The 18,889-nt window shown below is 54.6% G+C and overlaps 3 protein-coding genes across 12 annotated transcripts in view; 2 read left to right on the top strand and 1 right to left on the bottom strand.

Annotated features, from left to right (window-relative positions):
* Epb41 (erythrocyte membrane protein band 4.1) overlaps positions 1-7,055 on the top strand; it is a 197,194-nt gene extending 190,139 nt beyond the window's left edge. For all 10 annotated transcript variants that reach the window (XM_029570850.1, XM_029570851.1, XM_029570846.1 and 7 more), the window contains 3 exons: positions 860-940; positions 3,654-3,758; positions 4,389-7,055. In XM_029570850.1, the coding sequence (XP_029426710.1) occupies positions 860-940; positions 3,654-3,752 (180 nt within the window). In that variant the 3' untranslated portion in view covers positions 3,753-3,758; positions 4,389-7,055. The remainder of the gene's footprint in view (positions 1-859; positions 941-3,653; positions 3,759-4,388) is intronic.
* Positions 6,355-10,301, bottom strand: Tmem200b (transmembrane protein 200B). Its single transcript, XM_008847928.3, has 3 exons — positions 10,163-10,301; positions 9,270-9,355; positions 6,355-8,783 (listed from the first exon to the last, which is right to left on the bottom strand). The coding sequence occupies exon 3, from the start codon at positions 8,761-8,763 to the stop codon at positions 7,903-7,905; it is 861 nt and encodes a 286-aa protein (XP_008846150.1). The 5' UTR covers positions 8,764-8,783; positions 9,270-9,355; positions 10,163-10,301; the 3' UTR covers positions 6,355-7,902.
* LOC115072863 (collagen alpha-1(I) chain-like) lies at positions 9,402-12,371 on the top strand (the record flags this gene model as incomplete). Its single annotated transcript, XM_029570852.1, has 1 exon — positions 9,402-12,371. A coding segment is annotated over one exon (996 nt), but the record flags the coding sequence as incomplete, so codon positions are not given.
* Between the last annotated feature and the right edge of the window lie 6,518 nt (positions 12,372-18,889).

Genomic DNA, 18,889 nt, shown 5'->3' with positions numbered 1-18,889 from the left:
ATAACACTAGAGGAAAATGCATTTTCTTTTATCTTTTGTGTTTCTGAGACAGAGTTTCCCTGTAGCCCAAGCTAGCCCAGAACTTGCTATGTAGATCTCACAAAGACTGGGATTAAAGGCACCACCACGACTGGCCTTTTGTTGTTGTTGTTGTTGCTGTTGTTGTTTTTTAGGTCTTTTGAGACAGGGTCTCCTTGTAGCCCCAGCTGTCCTGGAACTCGCTATGTAGACCAGGCTGGCCTTGAACTCACAGAGATCCACCTGCCTCTGCCTCCCTAGTGCTTGGATTAAAGGCATGCGCCACCACTCCTGGCTAAAAATTTTTTTTCATCCTGAAAATAATCAAGTAAATAGAAGGGAAGCAGAAAGGGACCCTTGCTTTTACTTGCTGAATTTCAGTAGTATTGGGGAAGAAAAAAAAGCGAAAGTAAATAGAGAATTGTGTCTTTTTGTTCCATGTACTGAAGAGTGTAGTGACCCAAGGGAGCAAGATGCCCATTTAGGCAGGTCTTGCCACAATGCTGAGACAAGATGAGACGCTGTCCTGTGCAGTGTGGGCAGCATGGTAGCCAGCTTAGGCTACATTCTTGAAAAATAATAAATCTGCCAGATGTGATGGTGCATGACTGTGATCCCAGCACTCAGGAGGCAGAAGCAGGAGGATCTCTGTGAGTTCAAGGCCATCCTGGTCTACATAGCAAGTTCCAGGCCAGCTGGGGCTACAGGGAGACCCTGTCTCAAAAAGACAAAAAACAACAAGTAAACAAAATGGTTTGGAGTGGAGCCTTCAGAATATTCTAGGCTGTTTTCTTTCCTGTTGTGTTATGGCTTTCATGTGGCCCTCTTCCTTTGCTTACAGACTGTGAAAGGCGGGATTTCCGAGACTCGGATCGAAAAGAGGATTGTGATTACAGGAGATGCTGATATTGACCATGATCAGGTGGGAATGTAGGGGAGACTGGTGAGCACAGGCGTGTTTCTTCCTCTGCCCCGTCTACATCTCTAAACAGCTGTTTTGGCAGTTTTAACTCTTCAGAAGCAAAGCAAAGGGAATCCAAACCACAGAGGTCTGAGGTGTTGCAGCTGCAGGGGAGGGCGCCAGGAAGTGGAAGGCTTGAGCAGGGTATGGTGCTGCACACCCAATCCCAGCACTCCAGAGGAGGAGGCAGGAAGATCACCATGGTCAGCCTGAGCTACACAGCAAGACTCTGTCTCAAATTCTCAAATAAAGAAAAAAAAAAAAAAAAAACCAAAAATATGAAGGTGGGCTTTGGACAGAAAGACTTGAGGCCTAGATCTGGTTCTTACTGTATTCTAGCTCTTTGCTCTCTGGGCCTCTGTTTCCCCAGCTAGAAGTTGGGGTGGATAATGTCCTCCTCTCAAGATGGCTATAAGGACCAAGTAAGATGCAGGATCCCTGTGACAGGTGTATGGCGGGCTCCCATGCAGTGGAGCTCTTATTCAGGAGGAATGGCGATTTCACAGACAAGGGAGGTACTGTCCTGAACCCAGGGTGCCACAGCAGCTGGGCAGAGAAGGGAAAAACAAAAGGCAGGTATACCCAGGAGCTGCAGAACACCCCCCCACCCCGCCCCAGCTCTATCACCAACTTGCCATGTGACCTTGGGTAACTCACTTTTCCTCAGATGTTTTTCTTCTCTAAAAGAGAGTAGGTTGATCCAGATAATTCCTGGGCCCTTCTGGGTGCTCAAATTCTATGTTTTTATGTTAATTAGGTGCTAATTGTGTGCTACAAGCAATTAGCAAATAATAAGGTCAGAATTAATGTTCCCAATTCTCTGCTGGGTGAGGTTGGAGCAGTGAAGCTGTAGAGGAGAGGGGGTGGGAGAGACTGCATGCAAATGCTTGTGGCATCATCATTAGGCGTGTCAGAGCAGGGACTATGGCCCTTCTGCAGATGGGCTGAATGCTTTAAGATCTGGAAAGCACAGCTGCAATGTCTACAGTTCCCTGGGTAGCAGGACTGAGGCTCCCAGCTGAGAATACTGTTCTGGGGTCCCAGAAGCAAGGATGCAAAGCCAGTGGGGGGCCTTGCAGCCTGTTTGCCTTACTCAGTGAGGCCCCCGTTACCAGCCTGCAACACCTCTGGTTTGAACCTTGCTATGCGCTCGCTCAGTCTGTGCTAGCTAGCAAGAGTTGTGGGATGGAAGGTGCTTGGAGTGAAATGGGCCTAGACTGAGCCCTAACTCAGCCCCTTACCTGCTGTGTACTCTTGAGTAACTCATCATTTCTGAGCCATGGTTTTAACCTCTGCAAGGTGAAGATCACCACAGGTCAGGATGATGTCAAGACATTTGATGGCTCAGAGAGAGCTAGGAACCGAGGGCTCTGTGGGAGGGTGGAGATGCAGTGCTCTCTGACTGGGGAAGGAGGTACTTTAAAAAGAAGTTTGGGGAAGAAATGGAGTGTAGACTTTCTACAGAGGGAGGTGGAGTCTCCAGAGAGAGGGTTTGAGCTGAGCCTGGAGTGTAGTGGACAGGTCAGAGAGGAGGAGCAGGGGCCAGCAGAGATGGAATGAGGTAGCCCAAGAATGCCTTTTGTGGACTCAAGAGACCAGAAGAAAATGGCCCTCTCCCCTTGTCTTTGGGAACCAGCAGTCAGCTCATTATTTCTTTTTTTTTTTTTTTAATTGAAAAAAAAATTTTTTTAAGACACGATTTGTTTTGGGGGGGGTTGTTTTTTGTTTTTTTTTAAATTTTATGTGTATGCGTGTATTGCCTGTATGTAGGTAAGTGCACCCGTGTCATGCATTGCCCTTGGAGGTCAGAAGAGGCTGTCAGATCCCCTGGGACTGGAGTTACAGACAGTTGCTAGCTACCATGGGTGCTGGGATTCAAACCTGGGTCTTCTGCAAGAACAACCAGTGTTCTTAACCACTGAGCCATCTCTCCAGCCCCTGAAATTTTTTAAAATTTATATTTTATGTGTATGAGTGTTATGCCTGCCTGTGTATAAATGCATCCATGTTCTATAGTGCTCACAGAGGACAGAAGAGGGCATCAGATCCCCTGGAACTGGAGTTCTGGACAGTTGTTAGCTGCCATGTGGGTGCTGGGATTCGAACCCAGGTCTTCCGTAAGAGCAGTCAGTGCTCTTAACTGCTGAGCCAGTTCTCCAGTCCCATCATCATTTCTGACATGGTACCAGGACAGTGATGTTACCACCTTTCTGTGACTGTGCTTTTTGAGCTGTAGCTATTCTACAATAATCCAGATTCCTTCAGGGTCTCAAATTGAAGCCCTGGAACCTAAAGGACAGAGTGATAAAGAAGGGAACCTGATAGACTCAAAAGCCCTGTGTTCCCAGCAGACTAGCAGCATGTGTCTGTGGCCTGCAGCTTCCTGTCCATAGAATGGAAGTCAGTCATGGCACCACATGATTCACTCAGTTGTGAGATTAAGTAAATAAATGTTGCGCTTAGGCCAGAACCTGGCATGTCACAGGCATTCTTCCTTCCCTGCTTCTGTGGGTCCAGGAGCCTCCTTCTGCAGGATAGGGGAGGGCAAGGCACTGATCCACTTGGCCTAGCCTACCTGCTACCTTAGTGCTGCCATTGCCAAAGAAATGACCCAGGCTTCCTTCACCAGCCTGGCTGCTTTTTGCCTGACCAGCTTTGCCTCTGTCTTTCACAGGTCCTTGTCCAAGCCATCAAGGAGGCAAAGGAGCAGCACCCAGACATGTCAGTGACCAAGGTGGTCGTCCACCAGGAGACTGAGATCTCTGAGGAGTGAGCTCAGGTAGGGGGTATCCCTACTGAGAGGGTGCTCCTGCTGGGACAGGGGGTGCCACCATCCCAGCCCAAGAAAGTTCTTACAGGAACCCTGAACACTTGGGGAGCCCTTGACCACCAAGAGATGTCCTCGGTGGGACTTAATGAACCAAAGGCAGAGACTACTCTTAACTGCTTGGCTCTAACTAGAGAACCAGGTCATCTGTGTCCTTTGCCTTAGTGTGCCAACAGCATTGGATAGTAGGAGGTACCCTAGACTTGGATAAGAACACTCACCATCTTGAGTCCACCTAGCTCTTGCTTCAGCACTTTCCTGTCCCCAGACCTCACTGCTCTTCACCCTTGGCAACTCCAGAGCCTCTGGGTCTGAACCTGAGAGGACCAGAGAACAGAAGAGCAGGACCAAGCTTCTTGAAGTGTGGGGCTAGAGTGGAAAAAATGGCTGGAGCCCTGAGGGTCAGACTAGAGCATTGGGGATCCAGGGATCCAGATAAATGCATGCCTACACGTAGCCTGCAGAGAATTTGCAGTAGTCATCATGGCTGGGTAGGGCAGACCCAGTGCAGCCCACAAGAGCTTGACCATGGGCTGGGAAGCTTCTTCCTTTGCAGGGTTAAAGATGTGCTCTTTCCTTTAGGAACCATCCTCTCCCCACCCCTGTCCTTTTCCCATCCAAGAGAAACCAGCAAGCAGTAAAGAAGCCAGCCTGCAACAGTCAGACTTCAGACTGCACCACAGAAAATCAGCTTCATTTTCTATTTGGAATTTATACCAAGAGATTCTTCTAGATACCCTGATCCTTCTGAGGACTTTTTTCTATATTGTGATGCCAGAAATTGATCAACTTTTCACTCTAAGAACTGTTTTTAAGGCATTTTTTTGTTTCTTATGGGGTGGTTGGTGACCCCTTCAACCTAGCCTCTCCTCACTTATCTCCAACCCAGACACCAACAGGGTCCACAGGCCTCTCAAGGACCCTCCAGAGACTGCAGCTGTGTTAGAGGCCAAAGCCAGCTCAGCGGGACTTCCTTGCTCCTCCCCTAGCTTTATACCTTTGGAGGATGCAGAACCTTCATGCACCAGCTCTTTCTCTGAGCCAGCTTGTGTCAGGCAGAGCAACTGCCCTGATCTACAAACCCCACAAAAATGTCCTTTCCCGTGGCAAGAGTGTTTGGTGAGGTGGAGGCCTTTGCTGAGTTTGCAGGCATCATGTTTCTTCCCTTTCTCAAATTCTGTTTTGGAGAGTCTTTAGGTCAGAGACATAAGTTGCTTCACATAGATCTGATACTGTGAATGTTTGAACATATCTGTGGCCTTCACCTTCCCAGCTACCCTTGTACCTCATCCGAAGCAGCAGCTCTGCCAAGTGCTCCCCAAGCTCCCATCTCAGGAGACCAGAACGCATGGAAAAATTAGGCACTTTTGGCCAAAAGCACCAATGGAACATTTTAGTTGTGGTTTGGGGAAGGGAAGTTAATGAGGTTCTAAAAATCAGGTCTTCTAGTTCGGGGAGTGCTCTTCACCCAGGCAGATCCTGCTCAGGAATGCTTCCAGCTGCCCCAGCCTGGGGTGCTAAAGGATGGGGCTCTGAGAAGAAGTCATGGGCTCTGACTTTTCTCCTCTTGACAGGCAGCTGCTTGAGGACACCCTTTTGGAGCAAGGGTGTTTGTCGCCTAGTGACCATCCTTGGACAGGACGGTTGGGGGCCACTCATCCCCACTCACTGCCTAAGCAGTCTGTCAGGTTTGGTGGGGTTGATTTTATGGTGGGTTTTGATTTAGTTTCTTTGGGGTTTTTTCATCTTGGTTTTGAAAAGGAGGCCTGGAGTCCTTGATTGGTGGTAAGACTTTGGCTTTGGGGGCATTGATTTTTAACAGTGCCTCTCTAACCTTCCAGCTTGCTCCCTACAAACAGACCTGACTTGAAGCTTGTCAGAATCCTAATTCTTGACTAGAAATGAACTTGATGAGGGTTGACAAGAAGTCATTGACAGCAGTGGCTAGGGGCTGAACGGCAGCGATGGGGGAAGTTGGAAACCACAGCAGTCTCCGGCCTCCACTGGCCGCTGTTTAGATGAACTGTGCAGCTTTGAACTGATTTTCAGTGTGCAGATTTTTCTTTTAGTTCCCATGAGGCTGTTATTACCAACAAGCAGTTTGCTCCAAGAAGGGAAGGGAGAGCCCAGGTGCAGCAGTAGCAGGTTTGGGTTCCTCTTCCTCTCAGGAGCAAACTTACAGGCTGCAGCACAGGTCAGAAAAGATGTGTGGGGCTGTGTTGCCAACAGTGGATGCTCCCATCCAGCATGCATGCAGCAGCATGAGCTTGCTTCCTCCGCCAGCTGGAGTTTGGGGGCTCAAAGCTGAAACTTGGGAGATGGGGAAGGGGAGAGGACACAGGGCCATTCTGCACTGTACTCTGTGCTGTCCCCATCAATATGAGGGCTTTCCTAGCACAGGACCCCAGACCTAAGGGCCTGAACTTTTACTGTCTGCCACCTTTGTCTGGAAATTGGACCAGAGTGCTGATGTCCTTCCAAGCTTCTCCGCCTCCTTTGCTGGCAACAGATCTTGGGATTATGGTAATTGTTTGGATTCTTTCTGCAGTTGTGTGTGTTTATGTGTGTGTGAATAAGAGACTCTGTCCAGGTAGAAATGGTGAGGGGGGAGGGAGAACCATCTCCAGGGTCAGAGACTTGGCAGCAGTTTTCCTAAAGTGACTCAGACACACCACAGTAGCAACTTGCACTGCGATTTTATTTTTACTCCAGAAGTAGATTTCCTTCAAACCACGAGATCTCTGCCACCCACAAGTAATACCCATATTCCCAAGCTGAGGGCCAAAGAGCCTAACTCCAGGGATCCTTGTGGGTGTCTGTGTCCCTCCCCAAGCCAGTGTATTCTGGGGGATGCTGCACAGCCTGGTTAGGGGACCCTGGCCTACCTTGAGAAATGGAGCTAGAGCTGACCAGTACCCCTCAGTGCTCACGGGAAATCTCTTCCCAGGACCTTAGCCCCAGGCTGGTTGTTTTTACAAATTTTTCTCAAATATACATTTGATATTTTGATGACAAAAATGAAGGAGCTTTGTAAATTTTTTAAAAATTATTCATATCAAGTAGTTGTTTACATTTGACAAAATAGGAACTATGGCAGCAGAATCAAATTGATAAAAATCCTTAGGTGAAATAGGCAATAATCAGGTCTGCAGTTTTGGCCTTTCATAGTAACAAGTGTGGTTGTAGTGTTTAGATATGTTTGGTCTGGCTTCTTGTATTGCATTTTTCAATAAACTTAAAAAAAAAAAACTTGACTGTGAGGATCGATCTGCTTTTAAATTTCTCTTCTACCAGCAGCTTGGGGGAATTTAAACCTGGGCAAGGGAAACCTAAAGCTGCTCTCTCCAGTAAGCTACCTACCACTCCAGAGTGAACTACAGAGAGGGACTGCCAAGACCTGGCCAACTGGCTGGTCCTTTCTACCAACTTAAGGGAGACTTTGCAGCACCAGCCAGATGGAAGAGAAAGGGGCTTCCCAGTCCTGTCTCCAGGGGAGGGGTCTGACCTCAAGAGTCTGCTGGCAGTGGTTAGCCCTACTGGGACAGATCCCCACCCGCTAAGGGCAGATGGATTTGAGGTGATAGGAGTTACAGGCTCAGTCCTGGTCCTAGATGGCATCACCCCATTGCCTATCTCCCTGCCCCCCAAACCCCCAGAGGTCCCACCTCTGTCACTGCCACCTTGGAGGGAGCCTGTCCCAGCCTACAACATCCCAACCTACCTTCCGGGTCTTAGGTATGCTTGCCTACTACTTTGAGTTTGCCGAGTTACCAGGGTGCATCTCCAGATTCCTTTGGCCTGGCCCTGCAGCCCCCCTCAGGTACCTGAACGGGGGCTAAGGCCACATGGGCTGAAGAAATTCCTAAGGCTGAGTCATGCTGGTCTCCACCTTAAAAACACACTGGCTGGGGCTCACTGAGCCTGGTGCAGCTGGCTTTTCTCTGCACATGAAGGTCAGGAGGACTTTGCTGTTGTCTGAGAGTCCGTCCTACCGTGGGAGGTGATTGAGGCAGCTATTAGACACCGGGGACTTCTGGTGTCCCTGTCCAGGTACCATGGTCCACACTGTGGCCTCACGACAGGTTGTCCCCTGACCTCAGACCTGGGCCCCTAAGTCCCCTCCCAGTTTGGCATAGCCCCCCAAACTGAGGCGGTCCAGCCGTGGCCAGCTTCGATGAGTGCAGTCCCGAGCTGCTGGGGCCCCCAGGAGGAGCTCCCCAAGGCCCAGATCCAGAGACTTGGAATGTTCAATACAGGAACCAGAGGGCTGCACCGTGATGACCACGTGGCCAGTCTGAGTCCGTGGACCCCAGGGCGGTGGCAGCCCCGGCCCCTTCAGCGGGTAGCTGTTGAGCAGGGCGGGTAACCCCAAGCGAGGATTGGCAGGCTCCGAACGCAGACTCCGCACTGACGGGACGGGCGATGTGCCCCGATGCGGGGACAGGTCCCAAGTCTCGGGCTCTGCGCAGCCGATGACCCCAGGAGTCCTGGGTCCTGGGCTGGGCAGCAGCGCACAGTCCCAGGCTGGGCCGTCGGGCGGACGGAGCGCCTGCGCACGCAGCACCCCCTGGCGGAGCCGTCGCGTCTCCAGGTCCCGGTTCTCATACAGGAGCGTGTTGGCACAGATGAACACGAACAGGCCGACGCCCATAATCACCGGTCCCAGCAGCCGCAGCCGCTCGTGCGCCCGGCCGGGGCTGAGCCTGGGCGTGCTGGCGTTGTGAGCGCGCGGCCCCGGGGCGCGGTGTGGCCAGTAGCCAGCCACCGCGATGCCCATGCCCACCAGCACCACGAGCGCGCCCAGAGCCGCGAACGCCCCCGACGGCGAGCGCAGCCGCAGCCGCGCCCGCACCCGCAGCGGCTCTGGCGGGGAGCGCGGCCGCCGGCGCCGGCCCAGGCGGCGGCCCAAGCGCGAGACACGGCCCTCGGGGCGCTCTCCGGGGCTCCTGGCCGTCATCGCGCTGTCGTCCGGGCACTCTGCAGGGACAAGATGCGAGGCGGGGATCGAACCGACGGGCCGGGGCTCGGCGCCCAGGTCCGGGAGAGGATCGCTCGGACCGCCTCGGCCCGGCCGCTTGGAGATCCCTGGCGGCCACCCCCGGATTTTCCCGGGCTCCGAGGCAGGGAGCCGCCCCCGCTCGGGTTTTCCGCAGCGGAGCTGGGAGCCAGGGACGCGCGGCACAAGCCCGGGTTGGCCGGGCCGGTGCGCAGGAGGGGGCTGCGGGCGGCTCCCTGGTGCAGCCCCGGGCTGCGGGGCTTCTGCAGCCTGCGCCCTCTCCGACTGCCTGCGGGGCCCGGGTTGGGGACGTGCGGGGCCCGGGCAGCTGCGGCTAGGGTAAGTACCTCCCGGGCTCCACCCCACCCCCGCACGTGGCTGCACCGTAGTAACCCGGGGAGGGGGCGATCAGCCCGATCCGCAGGTCGCTGGCGCGCCCTACCTCCCCCCTACTGCGCTGTACATACCGCAGAGTGGGAAGGAGGGGGTGTCACTGACTCCAGCTTCTCCTTGCTCTCCCCCTCCTTCCAGACTTCCTCAGCCAGCACTGGAGCTGTAGCAGGAGAGACTTGAGCTAGACTCTGTGAAGACCGCTCTGAGCCAGACCAGCCAGTCAGAGCAGAGGAGGCAGCGACGGACTTGGAGCAGGATTTCTTAACACTCCTCCGAAGGGGCCTCCCCCTCCCCCCGCGGCCAGGCTAGGGCCGGAGCAGGAGGCAGGGGACTGGCCCAGCTGGGCGCAGGTCCTCGCCGGACGGACTCCCCTGCTAGTTCTCCGGTCGGCCCAGATTGCGGTGTTTCCGATTCGGGCTCCTCGGGATGAATCATTCCCCCCTTCCCACCGCCTGGCCTCTTTTCCAGCCTCCTCCGCCCGAGGCCTCCGTGGGCCGCGTCCCGGCCAGAGCAGCACCGCCCCTGCACCCCAGGGTCCGGGCCGCGCTCTTGAGCGGCTCCAGGAGGCCGGGCCGCGAGGGCCCCACGGCAGGGAGGCGCGGGGCGCAAGGTCCGGGCCTAGCTGTCCGGAAGGGGCGTCTTCGCTCCCCAGTGGTCTCTGCACCGCGGTAGGCCTAGGGAAGGAGGAGGCGCGGGGTCCCGGGAGCGAAGCCACTGCAGCCGCAGGGCCCGGGCCGAACTCGCAGCTGAGGACCTCAGGAAAGGTAGCCGGGGTCCGGCGCTCTGGCCACAGCACGGGGGCGACCCGGAGACCCGCCTTGTCCCCGCTGTGGCCTCCCTCCCCGCCTGCAGCAGAGCGAGCGGGCCGGCCCAACTCCAGAAAGGCCCCAGGCCCGGCCTTGCCTGCTGGGCGCCCGCGGGGGCGGCCCGGCTCCAAGGCTCGAAGTGCGGCCCGCGCTCTGCTCACCTGGCTCCGCCCGGCCGGCCCAGGGTCCGAGTACACGCGAGGCTCTGCCCGGCGCCTCCTGGGTCTCCGCGAGTTCCGCCCCGGCCCCGCCCCGCGCCGCCTTCCCGGGCCCCTCGGAGGACCGAATCCTGTCCCGCCGCCTCCATCTGCCTCGATGGCGCGCCCGCCCCGCACCCCGCCAGGCCCCGACGGTACGGTGAGCCCCGCCCTTCGGGAGCGCAGCCAGTTTCCATGATGCGGGCGCCGCGCGGCCCTCGGAACCTCCGGCCTGGGATTGATTAGCGTGCGGTCCCCGGCTCGGGCGGGAGCGCGCTAATGAGAGCCGGCTGCGGGATGCCCGCGACCCCCGCCGCCTGCATTCAGCCCGGGCCTCGCATTCCCCGGCCGGAGGACCGCCAGCGCCCACGAGGAGGCCGCAGTGCGGGAGGCGGAGACCTGTGTGCGCCCTGCCGGTCGGACACCACCCCCGACCTTCTCCGACCTCCCGTCGGGCTGGAAGGAGAGAGGACGCCGCGGGCCGCTCCCCGCGGCGCTGTCCTGTGCCTCCGTGGCTCGAGACCCTCCAGCCGGTTGATTTTCCACCGCCTTCCGGCACACTGATGCCTCCGCTCCTGGGCTTGCGCAGTTCTCTCCCCCGGGTCTTGGTTTTTAGGGGTCAAAGCCTGGGAGGCATCCAGTCAGTGCGGACCCCACTCCAGGTGGCAACCTCTCCCACTTGCTGATTGCACCTATCCTTCCTCCCTGGCCCACCTGTCTCCCGTGGTGTTGAGACTCCTTTGACCTGGGCCACAAGCCCAGTCTCAGCCACTAGACAGCTCCTTGATCGGTTTCTGTACTTACACCTTCCTGGTCTCCCCTGTGAAGGGCCCCACTGGCCACCAGAGTACAGCAAGGTCAGCAGGCCCCTGCCCTTCTCCTTTCCCCTCTGCCCTTTCCAACCCCTTTTCATTTGAAACCAGCTGGGTTCTTCCCTGCTGTTACTCTCCTGCTCCGGACCTTCAGCTGGTCCAGGCCTTCAATATCTCTTACTTGGGGCCCTGGTGATCTGGACACATTTTGCACCTCCTAACTGGTCTGCAGTCACCAAACATTTCTAGTCTGAATCTGACCCTGCCACCCCTGCTGAAAACCCTCAATGGCTCCAGAAAACAACTTCAAATCCCTTCTTTGAGCAATCATACCCTCTGCCTTCCTGCTGAATCTGTCCAGTTCCCTGGAGCTCTGGCTCCAGGACTTGTCTTGTTCCTAGCTTTCTGTAAGGAACACCAGTCCCCCAAGCCACCTCCTGCTCCTTCAGAGCTCTGGGCCTTGCTCCAACCCCTGGACAAATCACCCTCCCCTTCTATCCCTCCCTGCACAGCAGCTTCCCCACACACAGGTGAACTGAGAGCACTCTTGGGGGTTGGGGGGGGGTCTGTTTCCTGTGTCCTTATTGGTTGATGTGGTCTGAGGGGCAGGGCTGGGTCTGCCTTGCTCCCTTCTGGTGCCTTGTGCCCAGGGGAGTGTGTATCTCTGCTGGCTTTCATGCTAGGGGAACATGCATAAGGCTCCTATCGTTGCCCTTCCCCCCCTTTCTTACTTTCCTATTCTCCACCCCTGGCCCTGGGTCAGATAAGAGAGATAGAGGGAGAGGGAGAGGGAGAGGAGAGAGACTAGCTAAGCTGAGTTCAGTTTCTCCTTCTGTGTAAAAGCAGGACTGGTATCACCCAGTGTTTTCAGAGATTAATGTTCAATGCACACACATTGAACACCTGGCACATTGAACACAAGTGGACGCCAATGAACAACCTGTCTGTCCTCCAACCATGAGCTTCAGGCAGGGTGAGCTGTGAAGCAGGAGAGGAGCTGGTCCCCTTTCCCAGTTATAACCACAGCTAATCTCTTGAGCTCTGGGAGGCCAGTGTTACAACCCTGGGTGAGACGAGGAAATAGGGAGGAGAGGTAAGCTTGCTGCCTACTGGTCTCCCTTGGGGAGGGACCTCCCAGGCCTGGCGGTTCCACTGTCCCTGCAGATGTGTGGCTGGCCAGTGGCTTTGGTGTCCAGACACTGATAGTCCCGCAGAGGCTTGGATCCCATTCAACTCTGCCCTGGCCTCTGTGTGACCTAGACCCCTTCCCCCTACTTCTCTTCTGGGTCAGGAGGAGCCTGGATGAAGTGGAAACAGCAGGGACACGAGAGAGAGAGAGAGAGAGAGAGAGAGAGAGAGAGAGCGAGAGCAGATGGATGAAGACGAATGAGTGAGGGCACCCTGAGAGCGAGAAACTCACCACTGCCGCCCCTACCATGAGAGAGAGAGAGAGAGAGAGAAGAGAGAGGAGAGAGAGGAGAGAGAGAGGCATACACAAGCCCTGTCCTGCCCCTAGCCTGGAAATCCCTCCTCTCACCCTTACTTTAGGATTAGGCAGGCCAGCCTGCGCTTTCTGAGCCATCCCTAGAATATACAGCATATGCCACAGTGGTGTCTGCACACTGTCCCTGGCAGTTTCTACCCAGAGATGCCTCAAGCTTAGTCAAGACCAGAGCTATCCAGAGGAGGGAGTATGTTTCTAATCCAGCTTTTCCCTCAAGGTGGCCTTGGGAGAATCCCGGTCCATGTCTCTGCCTGCATTTGCCCGTATCCTTCAGGGGCAGAACTGGTGAGCCAGTTCAGAGTCATGTTTAGCAAGTTGAACCCAGAATCCCAAACCCAGGCTCCATTTTATAAGTATATAAACCCAGACAGGGGGAATGACTTGTCCAGGGTGTACCAGCCAATGCCTGGCGGAACTGGACTTCAAGCCCCTGGCTGTGCCATCCAGGGTGTGCCATCCAGGGTGTGAACCCTTAGTAGATAGTGGTCCTGGCATATGAATCTTAAATTCATGTCGGGCTCTGGAAGCTCTGTACAGAGAAACTTTGGGCTCTTCCCAGATGCCCCTGGGTGGCTGACATAGCCAAAGTACAATGAGATCTGGCCTCTGTGGCTCCCTGAAGCCAAGAGAAGAGAAGGCAGACCCTGGTGATCCAGGAACTGCGGAGGGAACAAGATGCTCCTGGGCTCAGGGTAGGCAGAGGGCTGTAGCAGATCCTGTCTGTGAGCTCCGTGGCTACCAGGCCCTCTGCAGAGTCTGTGAGCTGGGCTATCACCTGCACCATAGTGGGGAACCAGCCTCTGACCCCCCCCCCCTAACTTACCTGTGTTCACATGGCTGGTCACATTTATGTCTTATTCCCTGTCTACAAAATGCAGATGTGGTACTAACCACCTCAAAGGGCTCTGAGGCTTACCAGCAGTTTCTTCATCTATAAAATCAGACAGGAGGCCAATCATTTTCTTTAGCCCTGTCCTCTGGGCTGGCTGTTAGAGAGCAGACTGGGTGGTCACTGGGCCCCCTCCAGCTTCTTCAGGGTTAGGGGCAACAGACTGATCCACCCAAGGCTGTGGAAGCAGCAGCTGATGTGGGGGAGTTGTGCCGGATGACCTCAGGGTAGGTGCCAGCACTGAGCTGCTCTGATGCCTTGCCCCAGGTCCAGAGGACTCAGGCAGCTAGGGCTGGGGATCCAGCCCAGAAACCTTGGCTTCATTATTCTAGATGGTGCTGTTTCTACTGCCATCACCCTAGCTCTAAAGCCATGCTCCTCTGTACTCTTTCAGATTCTTCAAAGTTCCAGTTGGTCTAGCTCAGAGCATTTTGCCCCAACCCAGTCAGCTGGAACCAGAGGCAGAGGAGAGGGTCAGGAGTAATGAAAGATTCTCTCAGAAGCCTGAGATGGGAGTGGCAGGTCCCTATAAGTGACTTCTGGAGCCAAGTGATTTACCAAGGCCTTGGAGTAGGGCTGCTGGCTGTCTGGAAATGTGGCCAGTCTCATGCAGGCCACCCACAGTCTCATCACAACAGGGGTGTCCCCAAAGCTCTGTGGAGATCTGCCTCTCCTCAGCTATCAGAGATCTTCGGGAGAGAAAATTGTCTTTTTTTTTTTTTAAGTATCTGCCTGTTTTCCCCCTGGGTTACAAGGTTGGAGACCCCCTGGGTTACTAGGTGCAAGGAGACCACCTGGGGGAGGTGCAGGGCGGCAGGCAAACCACATTGGCTGGGCCGCTGTTTGCCCTGAACCTCAGATGGAGGAGTTACTCCTGGCCAAACACCGCCAGCAGTAGGCTGTTTTGTATCAAGTGCACAACAGTGGGTACCCACTGGCAGAAGCCAGCTAGAGGTCTGCTTCTTCAAAGACTTAACATTGGGGTCCTTGGCTGTCCAGGGTGCATGGGGAGGCTGCCTGCGCTTACGCTCTTTTTGCTCGGTTATCCCTAAGCCATGGCACTTTTTTTGTCTTCTTTGTGGTTAAAGATGCTCACAGTCCCCTGGCCCCAGCAGCCGAACCCGGATGGGCCAGGGAGTTGGGATCCCCGGGAAGTTGGGACAGGGTTCTTAAAGACGACCAGGAGGTAGACACAGATACCAGGGGGATGTGGCACCCGTTACATTGTGAGTGAGGCAGCTGGATCCGTGTCCCAGGGAGGGAGAGCAGAGGCTGGACTCCCAGGGGTGGAGGGGCGGAGCCTCCAAGGCAGGTTTGGGGCTCAGAGAAAGCGCAGGGCGCCCCCTGGCGGCCAGGCTGGGCGTGTCCCGGTCGCCTACCTTCTCCCCACGTGGCGACCCCGGAGCTCAAGAGCCCCCTCCCCCAGGCCTCATGTGAGCGCCCTGCAAACCTCCGGTTGCCCACGATACATGGTGGGGGAAGGTCAGAGGAGGACCGCAGCCGCGGCTAGACCCAGGGGGACTCGCCCGAGTCCCTGCCACGTGCGGATTAACCGGGGCCCTGCAACGCGCCTAACCGCCAGAGAGGGCAGCACCACTCGCACCCTCCGCTACACGTGGGGAAACTGAGGCTCAGAGATGTCAAGTCTGCCAGGCTCCACTCGGCACTGAGTCCAAGCCGGCATCCCTCCGGGTCCGGGCTCGGCTTGCGTGGACGCGGCTCCGGCTTGGGCATGCAGCAGCCTGGAGAGGTTCCGCTCAACGCGTGCCCTTCGACCACTGCAAAGGAGACACTCCATAAGCCCCTCTTTTCCTTCCTGCGCGCGGAAGCCTCCCTCTCTACCCCAGAACAGCCCCGCCGACTATCGCACAGGACGTGGGGCGCTCCACCTGTGCGGCGCTGGCGGTGCCAAGGCCCTGGGGAGGGCGGGGGGCGGGCGCCCTCCAAGTCCCCAGAGCAGGGACAGTGTCGAGACTTAAGCCTGTGCAACTCCAGAGCCCTCTGCACACAGGGCTGGACTACAGCAATCTTCCCTTTCTTCGTGGCCCCGGAAGCTTAATGTAGCCAAGGCCGACCAACGAAAGGCCAAGGCCATAGGGCTAGAGAGACGGCTCAGCGGTTAAGAGCACTGGCAGAGGACCCGGGTTTGGGCCCCAGCACCCACAAGGAGTCTTAACTCCAGTTCCAGAGGATCTTACGGCCTCTAGGGAGCTGCATGCACGTGGTGCACTTACATACACGGAAGCAAAACACTTATAAAATAAATATTTAGGAGCCGGGCATGGTGGTGCACGCCTTTAATCCCAGCACTCGGGAGGCAGAAACAGGCGGATCTCTGTGAGTTCAAGGCCAGCCTGGTCTACAGAGCGAGTTTCCGGCTAGCTGGGGCTACAGAGAGACCCTATCTCAAAAAGACCAAAATAAATAAAATTTTAAAGAGGAGGAGGTGGCAAGAGGTAGGGCCATCTTCTGTTCTCTCAGGCCTTCCCTGGAAAATGCAGTCAGCGCACTGTGCGGCCAACCGCCTCATCTCAACGACACTTCCAGGACCTGCAGGCTCCCCCATCAAATCACAGTAAAGGAGCAGAGAGTCTGTTCCCCAAGGACTGGGATCCCGCAGAGTCTCCTCAGAAGACTGGGGTGGCTGCTAAGGGATGCCCTGATACACCCCTGCCTGCCTGTGCTTCCTGTTTATTGGCTCCCGCCCAAATTCCTGGTTTGGAAGAATTTCCCATGATGCCCCAGGAGACTTTTCAAACATCACTAATTCCTTTTGCTTGAAGGCAAAAATTTAAGGTGAATGAAAGATCGCCAAAATTCCGCAGTCAACTTTGATGGCAGTTCATGACTTTTTTTTGTAGCTTGTGGGGGAAGTTAATTGCTGCACATGACTCTGGATGTGGAATGGGACCTGGATTCACGACCTGCCCAGTGGTCTGGCTAGGCTGGCTTCTCCTGGCTTGTCGGTACTAAGGTGCTTTACTTTGCCATCTCAAGAGGAATGTCCAGGAGGGGAGGCCTGCCCGGCCTCTGCACTTTTCCCTGTCATCCCCCAGTTGACTACGCCCAGAAGCAGTGGGGGAGGGAGGGCCCAAGTTCCCAGTCAGGTCCGGCTGCACTGGGTCCATAACCCATGCCAGGCGCAGCGCACCCCACGGTGGGTCTGATTCACATGTCTTTAGGAACTGTATTTAGGAACAGTCCAGGGTTCCTTGGTAGTCTCAAATTCACCTGGGAAGTTGTGAGTTGAGGACAAATATTTTTAACTTATTGAAGAAAGGAATCGTAATCTCAGATTGAAACCTCACTTGCCTTCAGACAGCTCCTTTCCTTGGGATGTCCCTCCAGGGCACAGCTCCTTAACCAATCACGAAGCAAACTCCCAGCACAGAACCTACCAACCCCTGGGAGGCCCTGGGCCCCTTTCCAACTGCCGGCTCTTCCTGAGCCACAAAGCACACACCATTCTGGTTCTAATAGGATGTTTTTTAAAAACAGCTACTATCCAGTTTTGCCTATTTTGACGGTTGCTGTGAAGAACTGGAACCTGTGCTCATTTCTGTGTGGCGTCTTCGAGTTTGAGAAACACATCCAGGTGACTTCCTGGACCTGGCTTTTCTTCTGTTCCCTCCTAGCTTGTGACCTGGCGGTCTGCAGGGGGGTAGCTGGTTTGTCAATATTCGATGCTCCCCACCCCCACCCCAGCCGGCTCTGCCTCCATATACCCCCTCCATGGAGGACACTGGGCCTTGTCCCTTTTGTTGAAGCCGAGGAAACTAAAACTTTCTCCTTGCTAGCCAGTCTCCCGACTCTCACTGTGGTCTGATCACTCACCTGCCTCCTGGGTCCCCATGTGTGGCCTTTTCTGGCCTATCTTCCAAGACTCTCAAGCTTCCATAGAGAATCAAAGTCTCCAAGGCTGGGGACAAAGGTCAGGCAGGGGTGAAGCCCTTGCCTAACCTTAATGATGCTATGGTTTTGACACCCTCCCTCAACAAGCTACAGAGCTTCCTCCCATTTAAGAACCAGCTTCATTGAAATATTATCTCCTATGCCATCAAAAGTCCCTGGTGTGTGGGGGGGGGCAGCTTGCCTCAGCCTCTGTGGATTGTAGTAACAGGACAACACGACTTCAGCAGGTTTCTTTCCGGGTATGTCATGTTCGTGTCTGTATCTGACTTTCCTTCTCTTTTCTTTCCTTTGCCCTCCTTAGGGTGTGCAGGTTGTGCGGGAAACTAACCATTTAGTGCTGAGCCGGCAAAGTTTTAAGTAAAGAGCCGCTCAGTAAATATTTTAGGCTTTGAGGCCTCTCTAAGTCCTTACCACAGTACCTAACTTGGCTGCCACAGACAAGCCCTCTGCAGACAGGCAGGGCCAGGAGCAGACACTGACAAGGGCTCAGTATGGCTTTTACCTTTTCCTATTGTTGATTTTCTCCAATCATTTGAAAATGCTCAGTCTCTTTTGAGCTGGTGACCTGGTGACCTGGAGTAGCAGGCTGCCTTTGGCCCATGACTATGGTTTGTCAACCATAGGCTGCAGGATATATTTTTTTAATATTTTACTTTTATTTTATGTGTATGAATGTATTGCCTGCATGTATGTAAGTGCACCAGTGTCGTGCAATGCCTGCAGAAGTCAGAAGAGGGCGCGGATCTCCTGGAACTGGAGTTAGGATGGTTCTTAGCTGTCATGTGGGTGCTGGGAACTGAACCCAGGTCTTCTGCAAGAAGTGGGTGTGTTAGATACTTTTCTTCTCACTGTGACAAAAATGCCTGACAAAAGCAACTTAAGTAAGGAAGTGTTCGTTTGAATTTAAGAACACAGTCTAGCCAGGCGTGGTGGCGCACACCTTTAATTCCAGCACTTGGGAGGCAGAGGCAGGCGGGTCTCTGTGCGTTCACGGCCAGCCTGGTCTACATAGTGAGTTCGAGGACAGCTGGGGAGACCCTGTCTCAAAAAGACAAAAAAAAAAAAAAAAGAATATAGTCTATCATGGTGGTGAAGGCAGGAGAGCAGGTGCTTTGTCTGTCATATTGTCTCCATATGCCAGAGAACAGAGAGATGAACGCTTTTGCTGAGCTAACTTTCTTCTTTTAATTTGTTCTGGGACTCCAATGTGCCACCCATATTCTGGGCTCAGGTCTTTTCAGGAACTCTTCTAGAAACACCCTCATAGACAAACCCTAACGTGTATGTCCATGGTGATTCTAAATCTAGTCAAGGTGATAAGAGCCAGATAACGGTGGCTCACATCTGTAACCTTAGCACTCAGGAGGCTGAGGCAGGAGGATTGCCACGAGTTAGAGGCCATTTTGGGCTATATAGTACCAGGCCAACCTGGACTACAGAATGTGAGCCTATCTTTTAAAAAAAATGTTCTGGAGCTAGAGAGATGGTTCAGCAATTAAGAGCACCAGCTGGTCTTGCAGAGGACCCAGGTTTGGTTCCCAGCATCCACATGGCAGCTATCAAGTGTCTGTAAA

Source organism: Nannospalax galili, unplaced genomic scaffold (assembly GCF_000622305.1).
Source record: "Nannospalax galili isolate Female #2095 unplaced genomic scaffold, S.galili_v1.0 scaffold23, whole genome shotgun sequence".
Taxonomy (NCBI): Eukaryota; Metazoa; Chordata; class Mammalia; order Rodentia; family Spalacidae; genus Nannospalax; species Nannospalax galili.
The sequence above is the reverse complement of the archived record's forward strand: the minus strand, read 5'-3'. Positions and strand labels throughout refer to the sequence as shown.